Source organism: Staurois parvus, unplaced genomic scaffold, assembly GCF_062004578.1.
Source record: "Staurois parvus isolate SC_StPar_1 unplaced genomic scaffold, SC_StPar_1.0 ptg000578l, whole genome shotgun sequence".
Taxonomy (NCBI): Eukaryota; Metazoa; Chordata; class Amphibia; order Anura; family Ranidae; genus Staurois; species Staurois parvus.
Window position 1 is genome coordinate 7,056,208 of NW_028318374.1, and position 14,018 is coordinate 7,070,225.

General features: G+C 43.5%; 1 protein-coding gene across 1 annotated transcript in view; it reads left to right on the forward strand.

The window, feature by feature from the left end:
- Positions 1–11,568: 11,568 nt before the first annotated feature.
- Positions 11,569–14,018, forward strand: part of GIPC2 (GIPC PDZ domain containing family member 2) — a 153,159-nt gene continuing 150,709 nt past the window's right edge. The window contains exon 1 of the mRNA XM_089692204.1: positions 11,569–12,111. Coding sequence (XP_089548330.1) covers positions 11,821–12,111 — 291 coding nt within the window. The 5' untranslated portion in view covers positions 11,569–11,820. The remainder of the gene's footprint in view (positions 12,112–14,018) is intronic.

Consider the following 14,018-nt stretch of genomic DNA (forward strand, 5'->3'; position numbering starts at 1 on the left):
GATGTGGTAAGATACCACTCAGCTACTAAAATACCGCATGAGTTATATTATTAAGTCATGCGGTATTTTAGTAGTGAAACATTCATTCATGTTTCAACTGTCAGCGGGGTTCCCCACTGACAGCTGAATGTCAAAAGAATTGTCAGCATTGCTTAACAATAACACAGTCCCCTCCCATCCACACCAAGCCGTTCGGGTCTGGTATGAATTTTGAGGGGAACCCCCACGCCAAAATTAAAAAGAAAATTGGCATGGGGGTACCCCCCAAAATCCATACCAGACCCTTATCCGAGCATGCAGACCTACAGGTCAGGAAAGGGGGGGGGACAAGTGAGCGCCCCCTCCTGAACCATACCATGCCACATCCCCTCAACATGGGGGTTGCTTTGGGGCAGGGAGCTCCCCCCCAAAGCACATCATCCCCATGTTGATGGGGACAAGGGCTTCTTCCCCAGAACCCTGCCCGATGGTTGTGGGGGTCACATGGGGGGGCCTACCAGAATCTGGAAGCCCCTTTTAACAAAGGAGCTCCCAGATCCTGCACCCCCATGTGAATAAGTACCGCTACTCATTAACAAAAAAATAAAAGTGTTGTGTAAAAATAACAGAAGTCTTTGATAAGTACTTTAATAAAAACAAAAATAAAAAATAATGTCCCCTGAAGTAGATACAACATCAATCACGATGTCCGCTGCCACTACTGACCCCAAAAAAGAAAAATCGCCCGCTCTCAACACTGTCATCTGCACCACGATGACAATTCTTAAGAACTGTGATGACGTCAGAAGGGGGCCAGAGTTACCCCCAACCCCTTGTGACGTCATCATGCGCTGTGATAACACAATGCACTGTCAGGGCACAGTGCATTGTGGGCCGTGGTGGGTGAATAGCCCTCCAAACGCCGTTTACCGTTCGTGTGTTCAGTGAACTTGCGTTCGACTACAACATAAAGCCCATCACTAGTATCAAAGAATCTGAGGAAGTGGGGTGGATACCCATGAAACTTGTCATAATTATTGCATTCTTTCCCTATGCAATACCCTAATATTCTCACTGTTGAATGGAAGAATACATATTGATTGATTATGAAACACATGAGAAAAATAGGTATGTATCCACAGTATGTAATATGCCTGTAAAATGGTTCTACGTTCGCTTGCTATGGGGGGCATTTGTGCAGGCTTTTCCCCAAGCCAGGCTGTGTGTGTCTATTGATACACAGAGTGTGGTTCAGCTCTGCCCCCACTCACAGGAGTTGATTGACAGCAGCAGGAGCCAATGACTTCCGCTGCAGCTGAGCATCCTGTGAGAAGAGGGGAGAGAAGAGCAGCATTGCTGCAGACGGGCACATAATTGGATCAAGATCATGCTCAGGTAAGTATTTCGGGGGGCTGACGTGGAAAGGTTTTTTACCTTAATAATTCAGAGAATGCATTAAAGGATAAATTCACTTTAAAATAAATAAATGCACATTTTTTTGCAGATAAAATGTGCATTTACTTTTTTTTTTTGAGCCTGGAAAGCATTGCACAGCGATCAGCAGATTACTAGTGTCATGAAGGACTCCTGCAGACCTGTCAGTGTATCTGTGTGCCTGAACTACCACAGCACTCAACAGCACCGTGGTAATTCATTGAAAACTACAAGCCGACAGCTGCAAAGGCTGTTGGGACTAGTAGTTTATTCATTCACAGAATTCTGTGAATAACAACTAGTACAGGGAACTTCTCCCTGAGAAGGGAGCTGCTGCAGGATCGGGAATGTTACATGTTCAACCCTAAAACAGGTAGAACATGTAACATGTTCCCAAAGGGGAACATAGCCTATAAGGTAAAAAAAACCTTTTTCCTGTACAACCACTTTAAACATTTATGTACACATTTTATAATACTTTTCTCTGTGTACTTCCCTCTTTTACTGGATTGCTAGCAAACATTACACTTCCCATTAAATACAGGTTGCATGCAATGTATAATAAACCTCTTGAAAGGATCTACTTTTAGTTCAAAGGTGTATTTTATAGCTTTGTTATCTGTGCTGTTATCAGCCAGCTAACTACTGCTGGCTATAGCAAGGCTACTTCTCAAACATGTGCTACATGATTTTGCTGGCATATGTACAGCTGGCCACAGGGCTGTCTTACTGAATGGGCACGACTGGGCACTGCTCAGGGGCCCAAGGTGCATTGGGGCCACATGATAATTTTGCATTACCTCATACTTGCCAATTGTCCCGTATTTACTGGGACAATCATGCTTTTAACAAAGCTGTCCTGGGGTGGCCATGTCCCGTGCAGCATCCTGGAATTTGTACTGTGCCCTCCTGATCCGCCCCCTCGTACTGCGCCCTTCTGCGTCCTCCCTGTACTGTGCCCTCCTGATCCGCCCCCCACGTAATGTGCCTTTCTGCGTCCTCTCTATACTGTGCCCTCCTGATTCCCCCCCCTCGTAATGTGCCCTTCTGCATCCTCTCTGTACTGTGGCCTCCTGATCCGCCCCCCATCTATTGCGCCCTTCAGCGTCCTCTCTGTACTGTGCCCTCCTGATCCGCACCCCTCGTACTGCGCCCTTCTGCATCCTCCCTGTACTGTGGCCTCCTGATCCGGCCCCCTCGTACTACGCCCTTCTGCATCCTCCCTGTACTGTGCCCTCCTGATCTGCCCTCCTCGTAATGTGCCCTTCTGTGTCCTCTCTGTACTGTGCCCTCTTGATCCGCCCCCCTCGTAATGTGCCCTTCTGCGTCCTCTCTGTACTGTGACCTCCTGATTCCCCCCCTCGTAATGTGCCCTTCTGCGTCCTCTCTGTACTGTGGCCTCCTGATTCCCCCCCTCGTAATGTGCCCTTCTGCGTCCTCTCTGTACTGTGGCCTCCTGATCCGCCCCCCATGTATTGTGCCCTTCTGCGTCCTCCCTGTACTGTGCCCTCCTGATCTGCCCCCCTCGTACTGTGCCCTTCTGCGTCCTCTCTGTACTGTGGCCTCCTGATCCGCCCCCCATGTATTGCGCCCTTCAGCGTCCTCTCTGTACTGTGGCCTCCTGATCCGCCCCCCATGTATTGCGCCCTTCTGCGTCCTCCCTGTACTGTGCCCTCCTGATCCGCACCCCTCGTACTGCGCCCTTCTGCATCCTCCCTGTACTGTACCCTCCTGATTCACCCCCCTCGTACTGCGCCCTTCTGCGTCCTCCATGTACTGTGCCCTCTTGATCCACCCCCCTCGTACTGCGCCCTTCTGCGTCCTCCATGTACTGTGCCCTCTGCGTTGATTAGTCTCTGATTTATGGCTTGTTTTGTTTGTTTTTTTAAAATTGAATTTATTAAAGTCTTAATAAGTATATGTTTTAATTCTATCAACTTTCATACTTCAATCAATTATACTTCAATTTTTGAGAGTAGATGCTCAAATTGGGGTAGGCTGGTAGGGGCCCCAGTGCATTACTTTGCCCAGGGGCCCATGATGCTCTTAAGACGACCTGGCTGGACATAGACATACATTGGTAGAGCATGGACATGAATTCTAGGAAAGTCAGGCCCAGTAAGGCTGACCATACACTATACAATTTTCTGTCCAATTTCCTTTAGATTTACCTTCAACTATGTAGTACAAGGTCTGCCTAATTGGATACAATTGAACGTGTTGTTATCGTTGACCTCCTATTATATGGTTTTTGGTAAATCTAAACCAAAAATCTCAAGAAAATTGTATAATGTATGGTCAACCTAACAGAGTGAACTAGCTTGTCTCTTTGATGTCGAGCCGCCTGCTTGAATTTTGTTATTTTTAGCCTTTAGTTTCACTTTAATGGTAGATTTATACTTTCGGGGCATTTGTGGTGCTTCCCCATTTGCTTGAGTGTGAAGCGTTTGGCAGGCTTGCCGTCTGCTACATGTCGGGTAAACTTTGCCACCAGTGCGAGGCACAGTATTGCGATCATGGCATGTAAACACCCCCATCTGCTGCCAATGGCAGCTTAACGGGGAGGCGGTTGGCAAGGGGCATAACCGTAGCTCAACCACGCATTTTTACCGCCCCCCAACCACACATCTAAAATGAAGCATAAGAATACATACTTGAAATTAATTCTTTTTTTTACACCAAAGTTCATTCCCTGAGGAACTCATTAAACACCAACAAGTAAAAATCTGAAATATTCTTTGCAGTCAGAACCTCCAGGTCCAGGTCCACATACTGTTACAGATATCAGAACACACCAGAACCACTGGATTGCCTTGACAGACTGGAAACCTGCATTCCTAGAGGAAGAGGTCAGTATAAACTCTGTAGTTCTCTCTGACACCAGGCTCAACAGCTGCTGGGTGTATACAGAGGATGGGATGGTTGTAGAAGCCAACAGGATTCAGATTACCACAAGATTCTTATCAGCTACTCCATGTTTTATGAGGGCTCAGAGCTTCCAGGCATGTCTTCTAGCTAGTGTCCTACAGAAGGTGCTCTTTCATTTCATACGTTTTCCGGTGATCTCAAAGAAAAGTAGACCTGCAGTAGCTCATTGGTAGCGCCCAAACGGTACATTTATTCCATGCCAGCAGAACTTTTCAGGGCTTTTCTGCCCACTTTTATTCAAAACAAAGTTCCCTAAAAAGGTTTCCCATGCAGGGGGTTCTCACCATCAATACGATACAGATGAGCAGTATTCAGCCTCGTGGCTCTTTATGCAGTTTTTCAGCCACATTTTAACAATGTTGGTCCTCCTCACCCTCAAACACATCCAATGTAGGGTTGCCACCTCATCCCTTTAAACCCGAATACATATTAATGACATGGGTTCTGAGGCAAATTTAATTCAGATAAGGCACTAAGCCCGGGTTCACATATATGTGGTGCGGTATATCGCATGTGATTCGCACAGGAACCGCATTCCTGTGCAAATCACATGCGATTTGTGTGTGGTGCGATCGGAGCCGTACATTTTGTATGGTTCTAATCGCACCATTACTGCACCAAAAAGGTGCAGGACCCTTTTTTGGGTCCGTACTAGAATCGGTTTGTATTGGTATTCACACCTATGCGATCCGATTCTGCACATCGCACCGCGTTTTGTGGACCGCTTTCAGGGTGTTGTTAACTTCACATACACACCCGCATCATGAACGGGGTGTGATTCTGTTGCGGTGCGGAATTCGCACAGAAAACGCTGCAAATTCTGCACCACATCAGTGTGAACCCGGGCTTAGTGAGTTTAATTACCTCCTTCAGCAGCCACAGAACCTGTCTAATTAACCGCTTCCCGACCGCCCTATAGCAGAAATACAAATACAAAATCATATATATATATATATATATATATATATATATATATGTGATTTTGCATTTTCAGATAGGAGGAGCATGCGCCCAACCAGAACTGCCATTCGCGGCCGTGGCTGTCAATCACCTGGTCCCAGCCAGTGATTACTCACTGGCGCCTGGTGATTTCCGAGGATCTCCAATGGCGAGAACTGTTTGTAAACAAAACAGTTCTCCTCCCTGTCAGCTCCTGCACAGTGTGCTTACAGTGAAGCACAAGGACACAGCTTATAGTAAAACAGCACACAGTTAACCCTTTGATCGCCCCTCATGTTAACCCCTTCCTGCCCAGTGCCATTAGCACAGTGTCAGTGCTTTTTTTTTTTTTTAGCACTGATCACTGTATTGGTGTCACTGGGGATGTCAGTGACAACAAGTCAGTTCCCCCCAGTGTCAGAATGCCCGCTACAGTCCCGCTATAAGTCGCTGATGGCTGCCATTACTAGTAAAAAAAAAGAAAAAAGAAAAAAAATCCCATTATCTATACTGCCATTTGTATAACTTTCACGTAAACCAATTAATTTACACGTACTGGGGATTTTTTTTTAGCGAAGACATTTTTTGGCCTAAATTTATGACGAAATTAGATTTTTAAAATTTTTATACTGGACATATTTAATAGCAAAAAGTAAAAAATATAGTTTTTTTTATCAAAATTGTCGGTCTTTTTTTTTTATAGCGCAAAAAAAAAAAAAAAAATACACAGGCAATTAAATACAACCGAAACAAAGCTCAATTCGTGGGGGGAAAAAAAGGACATAAATTTAATTTGGGTGCAGCATTGCATGACCGCGCAATTGCCTTTACAACCACTTTAAATAGTAGGCACATATTTTTTATATATATATATATATATATATATATATATAAATATATAAATAATTACTTGTAAGGTTGCTTTAACTGATATACAGATCAAATGCAAATCAAAGCAGTTCACTCATTTGATCTACATATGATTAAATAGCAAATACAATTACAGTATACCCAGCATTCTCCTGGCTCCACCATAGCCATCTGGCCTTCAGCCTTCAATCCAATAAGACCTTCACATTTTTAACCCTTTTCTGACCTGTTCCTCTCAGTCATGCAGATTCTCCATCCTTTTGCTCTTCTCCATGTTTCACTTTCGTGGCTGAAGGGAGGATATCCTGTGCAGAGTAGCCCAATAAGGAAGGCGTTGTAGTAGTTGAGGCAAGAGGTTGAATTGGGTGCTTGGTGGTGTCTTTGGTTAGGAAAGGACATATATTGGAAATGTTATGTTGGTGACGACAGAAAGATTTGGAGTTGCGGCTGAAAATAAAGTAGAATACACCTAGCACCCTGGCATGAGGGGAGGAAAGGATAGTCAAGTTACTGATCTTTCAAAAATGTGCAAAAAAAAAAAAACAAAAAACACAAAACATTCAAAAATGTGCATTAAGTTACTGATCTTGATGGAAAAGTCAGAGGACGGGGCACAGGGGAGGGAAATATTAGGAGTTCACTTTTAGAAAGATTTAGTTTGAGGAAGTGGTGTGACTTCCAAATTGACAAATCAGTATATATTTACTTTTGCGAATACAATAGTGATTATTTGCTACACAGTTGGAACTAATGGCTCCCTATGGTGTAGGATACATACATGGAAAACATCTCTTCAAGTAGGGTTTGCCACCCTTCTGCCTCCATTGTTTTCTCCAAATTCCAAGCATCTATGCATGCATTTGTGGTACCAGGCCAGGCCTGCAGCAGTAGTGGTCGGCCAATATATACAATATATTGCCAAAAGTATTGGTCGGCCTGCCTTTACACGGACATGAACTTTAGTGGCATCCAAGTCTTAGTCTGTAGGGTTCAATATTGAGTTGGCCCCGCCCTTTGCAGCTATAACAGCTTCAACTCTTCTGGGAAGGACGTCCACAAGGTTTAGGAGGGTGTCTATGGGAAGGTTTGACCATTCTTCCAGAAGCACATTTGTGAGGTCAGGCACTGATGTTGGACGAGAAGGCCTGGCTCACAGTCTCCGCTCTAATTCATCCCAAAGGTGTTCTATGGGGTTGAGGTCAGAACTCTGTAGGCCAGTCAAGTTCCTCCACCCCAAACTCGCTCATCCATGTCTTTATGGACCTTGCTTTGTGCACTGGTGCGCAGTCATGTTGGAACAGGAAGGGGTCATCCCCAAACTGTTCCCACAAAGTTGAGAGCATGAAATTGTCCAAAATGTCTTGGTATGCTGTCACCTTAAGAGTTCCCTTCACTGGAACTAGGGGGCCAAGCCCAACCCCTGAAAAATAACCCCACACCATAATACCCCCTCCACCAAACTTTACACTTGGCACAATGCAGTCAGGCAAGTACCGTTCTCCTGGCAACCCCAAACCAAGAAAGATACATTGGATTGCCAGACAGAGAAGCGTGATTGATTACTTCAGAGAACACGTCTCCACTGCTTTAGAGTCCAGTGGCGGTGTGCTTTACACCACTGCATCCAACGCTTTGTATTGCACTTGGTGATGTAAGGCTTGGATGCAGCTGCTCGGCCATGGAAACCCATTCCATGAAGCTCTCTACGCACTGTTGTTGTGCTAATCTGAAGGCCACGTGAAGTTTGGAGGTCTTTAGCTATTGACTCTGCAGACTGACCCCGCTCTGTCATTTTACGTGCCCTACCACTTCGCGACGCAGTTGCTGTTGTTCCCAGTTGCTTCCACTTTGTTATAATCCCACTAACAGTTGACCGTGGAATATTTAGTAGCCAGGAAATATCACAGATGGACTTATTGCACAGGTGACAACCTATCACGGGACCACACTTGAATTCACTGAGCTCCTGAGAACGACCCATTCTGTGTCAGCAAAAATGGGCAGCACAGTGGCTAAAAGGTTAGAATTTCCGCCTGGCAGTACTAGGATCGTTGGTTTGAATCCCAACCACAGCACCACCTACCTGGAGTTTGAATGTTCTCCCTGTGCCTGTGGGTTTCCTCCGGGTACTCCAGTTTCCTCCCACACTCCAAAGACATGCTGGTAGGTGAATTGGCTCCTGTCTACATTGGCCCTAGTATGTGTATGTATGAATGTGAGTTAGGGGACCTTAGATTGTACGCCCCTTGAGGGTCAGGGACTGATGTGAATGTACAATATATATGTAAATCTCTGTGTAAATTGATGGCGCTATATAAGTACCTGAAATAAATAATACAGTCCATTTAACATGGTTTGCTATGGGACACATTCACATCTATGTGTTTTTGAGCCTCTGTGGTTTTGGAAAGGGTTAGGGACTTTTTTAAACTCAAAACATTGAGTTTTTGGTTCAATAGACTTCAGTAGAGACGCTTCAGAAAATGCATGGTGTGTTTTTGATGCATTTTTGATGTGTTTTGCATTTTGAATCTGCCCAGCAACAAGTTGGCCCAAAAAAAAAGCACAACAAAATGCAAAATACAAAAAGGATAAAAAAATTTAACCCCCCCCCCCAAGGTTTTCTATGAGGCTCCTTCATACTCAGTGTAGATGTGCGTTGCAGTACACTGTGTTGCAACACAGCATGTCGTCATTTTAATGCAATACAACTCACATAAACCCAATGCAGCTAATAGTAATAGATGGTTGCTGGGTTTAGGGACTGATGTGAATGTACAATATATATGTAAAGTGCTGCACAAATGGATGGCGCTATATAAGTACCTGAAATAAATAAATACATATAAATAATTTAATTTTTTTTTAAATAAATGAGGTTAAAACAGATGGTAAGTAAATTCAGATCACTTCCTCACCACCTCTAAAAAGCAATCCCAATGTGGGTTGCTCTTTGGAGGAGCAGTGGGTTTAGAGGCATGTGTAACTCCTGCCTAAAAAAAAATTAAAAATAAAATAATTCAAACAAAATTCTACTATAGCCCTTGAGGGTTAGGGACTGATGTGAATATCTGTAATAAATAATAAAAATAAATCATGTACTTTTTTTTTTAAATAAATGAGGTTAGAACAGAGGAGGTTCACATCTCTTCCTCACCACCTCTAAAAAGTGATCCCAACGTGGAACACTTTTCAGAGACGCAGTGGGTTTAGATGCATGTCTAAATCCACCCTAAAAAAAAAATAAATAAAATAATTCAAACAGAATTCTACTTCTGTGTAACCCTTGAGGGTTGGGGACTGATGTGAATATATATATATTTGTGTGTGTTTGGAAAGTGCTGCGTAATTTGACAGCGCTATATAAGTACCTGTAATAAATAACTACAAATAAATAATTTCATTTTTACTTTAAATAAATGAGGTTAAAACAGATGGCACGGAGGTTCACATCACTTCCTCACCACCTCTAAAAAGCAATCCCAATGTGGATCGCTCTTCAGAGGAGCAGTGGGTTTAGATGCATGTCTAAATCCTGGCCTAAAAAAAAATAAAAAATAAAATAATTCAAATAAAATTCTACATGCGTATAGCCCTTGAGGGTTAGGGACTGATGTGAATATATATATTTATATATATATATATTATATGTAAAGTGCTGCGTAATTTGACAGTGCTATATAAGTACCTGTAATAAATAACTACAAATAAATAATTACATTTTTTTAAAAATAAGTGAGTGTTAAAACAGATGGTAAGTAAGTTCACATCACTTCCTCACCACCTCTAAAAAGCGATCCCTATGTGGATCGCTCTTCGGAGGAGCAGTGGGTTTAGATGCCTGTCTAAATCCACCCTATTAACAATGAAAAATAAAATAATTCAAACAAAATTCTACTTGTGTACAGCCCTTGAGGGTTAGGGACTGATGTGAATATATATATATATTTGTGTGTGTTTGGAAAGTGCTGCGTAAATTGACAGCGCTATATAAGTACCTGTAATAAATACCTACAAATAAATAATTTAATTTTTATTTTAAATAAATGAGGTTAAAACAGATGGTGAGGAGGTTCACATCACTTCCTCACCACCTCTAAAAAGTGATCCCAACGTGGATCGCTCTTCGGAGGAGCAGTGGGTTTAGAGGCGTGTCTAAATCCTCCCTAAAAAAAAATTAAAAATAAAATAATTCAAACAGAATTCTACTTGTGTGTAGCCCTTGAGGGTTAGGGACTGATGTGAATATATATATATATATATATATATATATATATATATGTAAAGTGCTGCTTATATTGATATCGCTATATAAGTACCTGAAATAAATAAACAACAATCAATAAATTTTTTTTTTTAATAAATTAGGTTAAAACAGATGGTGAGGAGGTTCACATCACTTCCTCACCACCTCTAAAAATCAATCCCAACATGGATCGCTCTTCAGAGGAGCAGTGGGTTTAGATGCATGTCTAAATCCTGCCTAAAAAAAATAAAAAATAAAACAATTCAAATAAAATTCTACTTGTGTATAGCCCTTGAGGGTTAGGGACTGATGTGAATATATATATATATATATAAATAATATATATGTATATGTAAAGTGCTGCGTAAATTGACAGTGTTATATAAGTACCTGAAATAAATAAACAACAATAAATATATATATATATTTTTTAAATAAATGAGGTTAAAACAGATGGTAAGGAGGTTCACATCATTTCCTCACCACCTCTAAAAAGCAATCCCAATGTGGATCGCTCTTCAGAGGAGCAGTGGGTTTAGATGCATGTCTAAATCCTGGCCTAAAAAAAAATAAAAAACAAAATAATTCAAATAAAATTGTACATGTGTACAGCCCTTGAGGGTTAGAGACTGATGTGAATATATATATATATATGTGTAAAGTGCTGCGTAAATTGACAGCACTATATAAGTACCTGAAATAAATAAACAACAATAAATAATTATTTTTTTTATTAAATAAATTAGGTTAAAACAGATGGTAAGGAGGTTCACATCACTTCCTCACCACCTTTAAAAAGCGATCCCAATGTGGATCGCTCTTCAGAGGAGCAGGGACTGATGTGAATATATATATATGTAAAGCTCTGTGTAAACTGACAGCGCTATATAAGTACCTGTAATAAATAAAAATAAATAATTTCTTTTTTTTTTTTTTTTTTTTTAGATTGTAAACTCTCAGGAGCAGGGCTCTCCCAACCTTCTTGCTTTGCCTCCCTCTATTTTGTAAAGTATTTTGTGCACACCGCTGGCGCTCTATAAATCCCGTCTCATTCCAATCATAATATGGACGCAGGAATAGCTGGCAGCGACAAAAGAGTTACTGGGAGAGCTGGTGACATAGGATGCGGCAGATGGGAGAGGACCAGGAGGGGGCCCAGCATACAGCGCAGTCCTTGCAGAGAAGAAGTAGACTGATGTATAGGGAGGAGGAGGACAGGGGAGGGCTGGAGAGTTCCAGGGGAGTTTCTCTATTCTCAACGAAACAGGAAGTGTCTTACCTGTCTGCATGTAAAGAGACAGCTCAGTGACAAGCAGTCAAGAGACACCTTCCATCCAGGAGGAGGAGGTGGAGGGGGAGGACAAGGAACCGGAGCCAGGGGCTTAATTAATTCCAACCCATCACTGCATCCCAACACCGCAAACATGCCTCTGGGACTGAGAGGGAAGATCAGAAGGAAGCCCAAGGAGGTCTCCTCGAAGTTGGTGGAGAGCGAAGAGGTGGAGGACAAGTCGGCGGGCAGTAGCGCCGCCAAAGAGCTCCCCAATGCCAACGGTGCGCCCGGTCTGCCTCCCCCGCCCGTCAGCCTGCGCCCCAAGCTGGTCTTCCACACTCAACTGGCACACGGCAGCCCCACCGGCAGGATCGAGGGCTTCACCAACGTCAAAGAACTGTACGCCAAGATCGCAGAGGCGTTCCACATTGCCCCGGAGGAGGTAAGACCACTTTTATTTCGGTGGAAGTCTTTTCTGAGCCGAGAACCGTCGTTGGTTAACCTTCCATGGTTCAGAGTTTAACTCACCGGTATAAAGGTCAGCAGTGAGTCGCATTACTCAGAAGCCTCACCCATCGTCACCGGCAATGTGTACCGGGAATTGGGTGCCCAGTGCCAGTTTCCTTCTACTGAGTCACTGTATCATCTTCACTTAGAAGTCAGGGATGTGACACAGTTCTTTCTAGAGGCTTGAAAGATCGTTTCACGAAAAGGAACGACTTTCTGTGCCAAAAAAAAAAAAGGTGCCAGATGGGATCGCTCATGTTTCCAGGTACAAGAAATCCGCACGTGCATGGTATACGATCGTCCGGGTATCTTAACAGGACAAAAGATTGACTTTCTTCGAAAAAAAAAAAAATTAGCTCTACAGATTGATTTTACCTGGAGACGTTCGGTTACGAAAAATCTTTCGTAGGCAAGTCGCCGGTTTCTTCACACGCTAGTGTGATGTCGAGGGGTGACGTAACTGTCCTTCTCCAATTTCCAGGGCTCAGGTTTGTAGGACTTATCCCTGGGGACGTGTTTTACGACTTGGCCCCGGTTTAAACATTTTTTTTCCCCAGAATGTTACATTCATTTGTTTTTTATTATTATAATCTTTGTTTTTCTTGGCTTTGTAACACATATTTGTTCATGAGGAGCATTTGCAAGAAAAAAAGTATCTGACATTTTGAATACTTTGATATTGTGACACTAAATACATGTTAAGTATATATTTTTAATTTAAAAAGGTTCCTTCAATTGCTCTGTGCCTCCTATAAAAACTATTTTGTGTTTTCGCTGCTGTGTTCTGACTTCCTTTTAGAGGGTGACTCAGTTCATTTCCATATTCCCACTGTATGTAGGAACAGCCACAATCTCACTCCCGAGATGGACTATGGACTATGGGAATTGTGTGCCTAGAGCAGTGTAAATGACCACAACTAACGTGCACTGCTTGTTCCAAACAAATGGAAGTAAGGGGTGAAAAGGAGAGGTTTGGAAGCTCATACAGGACTTTTCAAGGAGGCAGAAAAAACACAGTTAGGCTCAGGGGCAGACTGACAACTCATGGGGCCCCCGGGCAATAGGGGATCATGGGGCCCCTGTGCCCTTGCCAGGGGCGGACTGACAACTCATGGGGCCCCCGGGCAATAGGGGATCATGGGGCCCCTGTGTCCTTGCCCAAACTGAAAAAAGCCTATGAAAAAGGTACCAGGGGCATCTCATGGGGCCCCCTACTGACCCCGGGCCCTCGGGCAGTGCCCGAATTTCCAAATGGTCAGTCCGCCCCTGGCCCTTGCCCAAACTGAAAAAAGCCTATGAAAAAGGTACCAGGGGCATCTCATGGGGCCTGCATAAAAGTGGCCACCTGCCCAAGTCTATAACTGGCTTATGAAGCAAGGACACATAAACAGGCATCACATAGTGAAAAAAAGGGGGGGGGAGAACAATGTTCTTGGACAACTTGCCAGCCAGCTTGCTAACAACCGAATTAACCTGTCTAACAGTATGCGTTTATAACAGGGGTTTAGTTAGCACACATTTGCAAATACATACGTAAGCCACAGAGCCACGACACGGCACCCTGATCATCTGTGGTCCTAACTCTAAAATTTGTGAGTCCCCATAGTAGAGGCACATGCATTTAATGGATAGATCAAGGGCAGGTGCATCTCATGGGGCCCCCTATTGACGCCGGGCCCTCGGGCAGTGCCCGAATTTCCAAATGGTCAGTCCACCCCTGGCCCTTGCCCAAACTCAAAAAAGCCTATGAAAAAGGTACCAGGGGCATCTCATGGGGCCCCCTAATGACCCCGGGCCCTCGGGCAGTGCCCGAATTTCCAAATGGTCAGTCCGCCCCTGGCC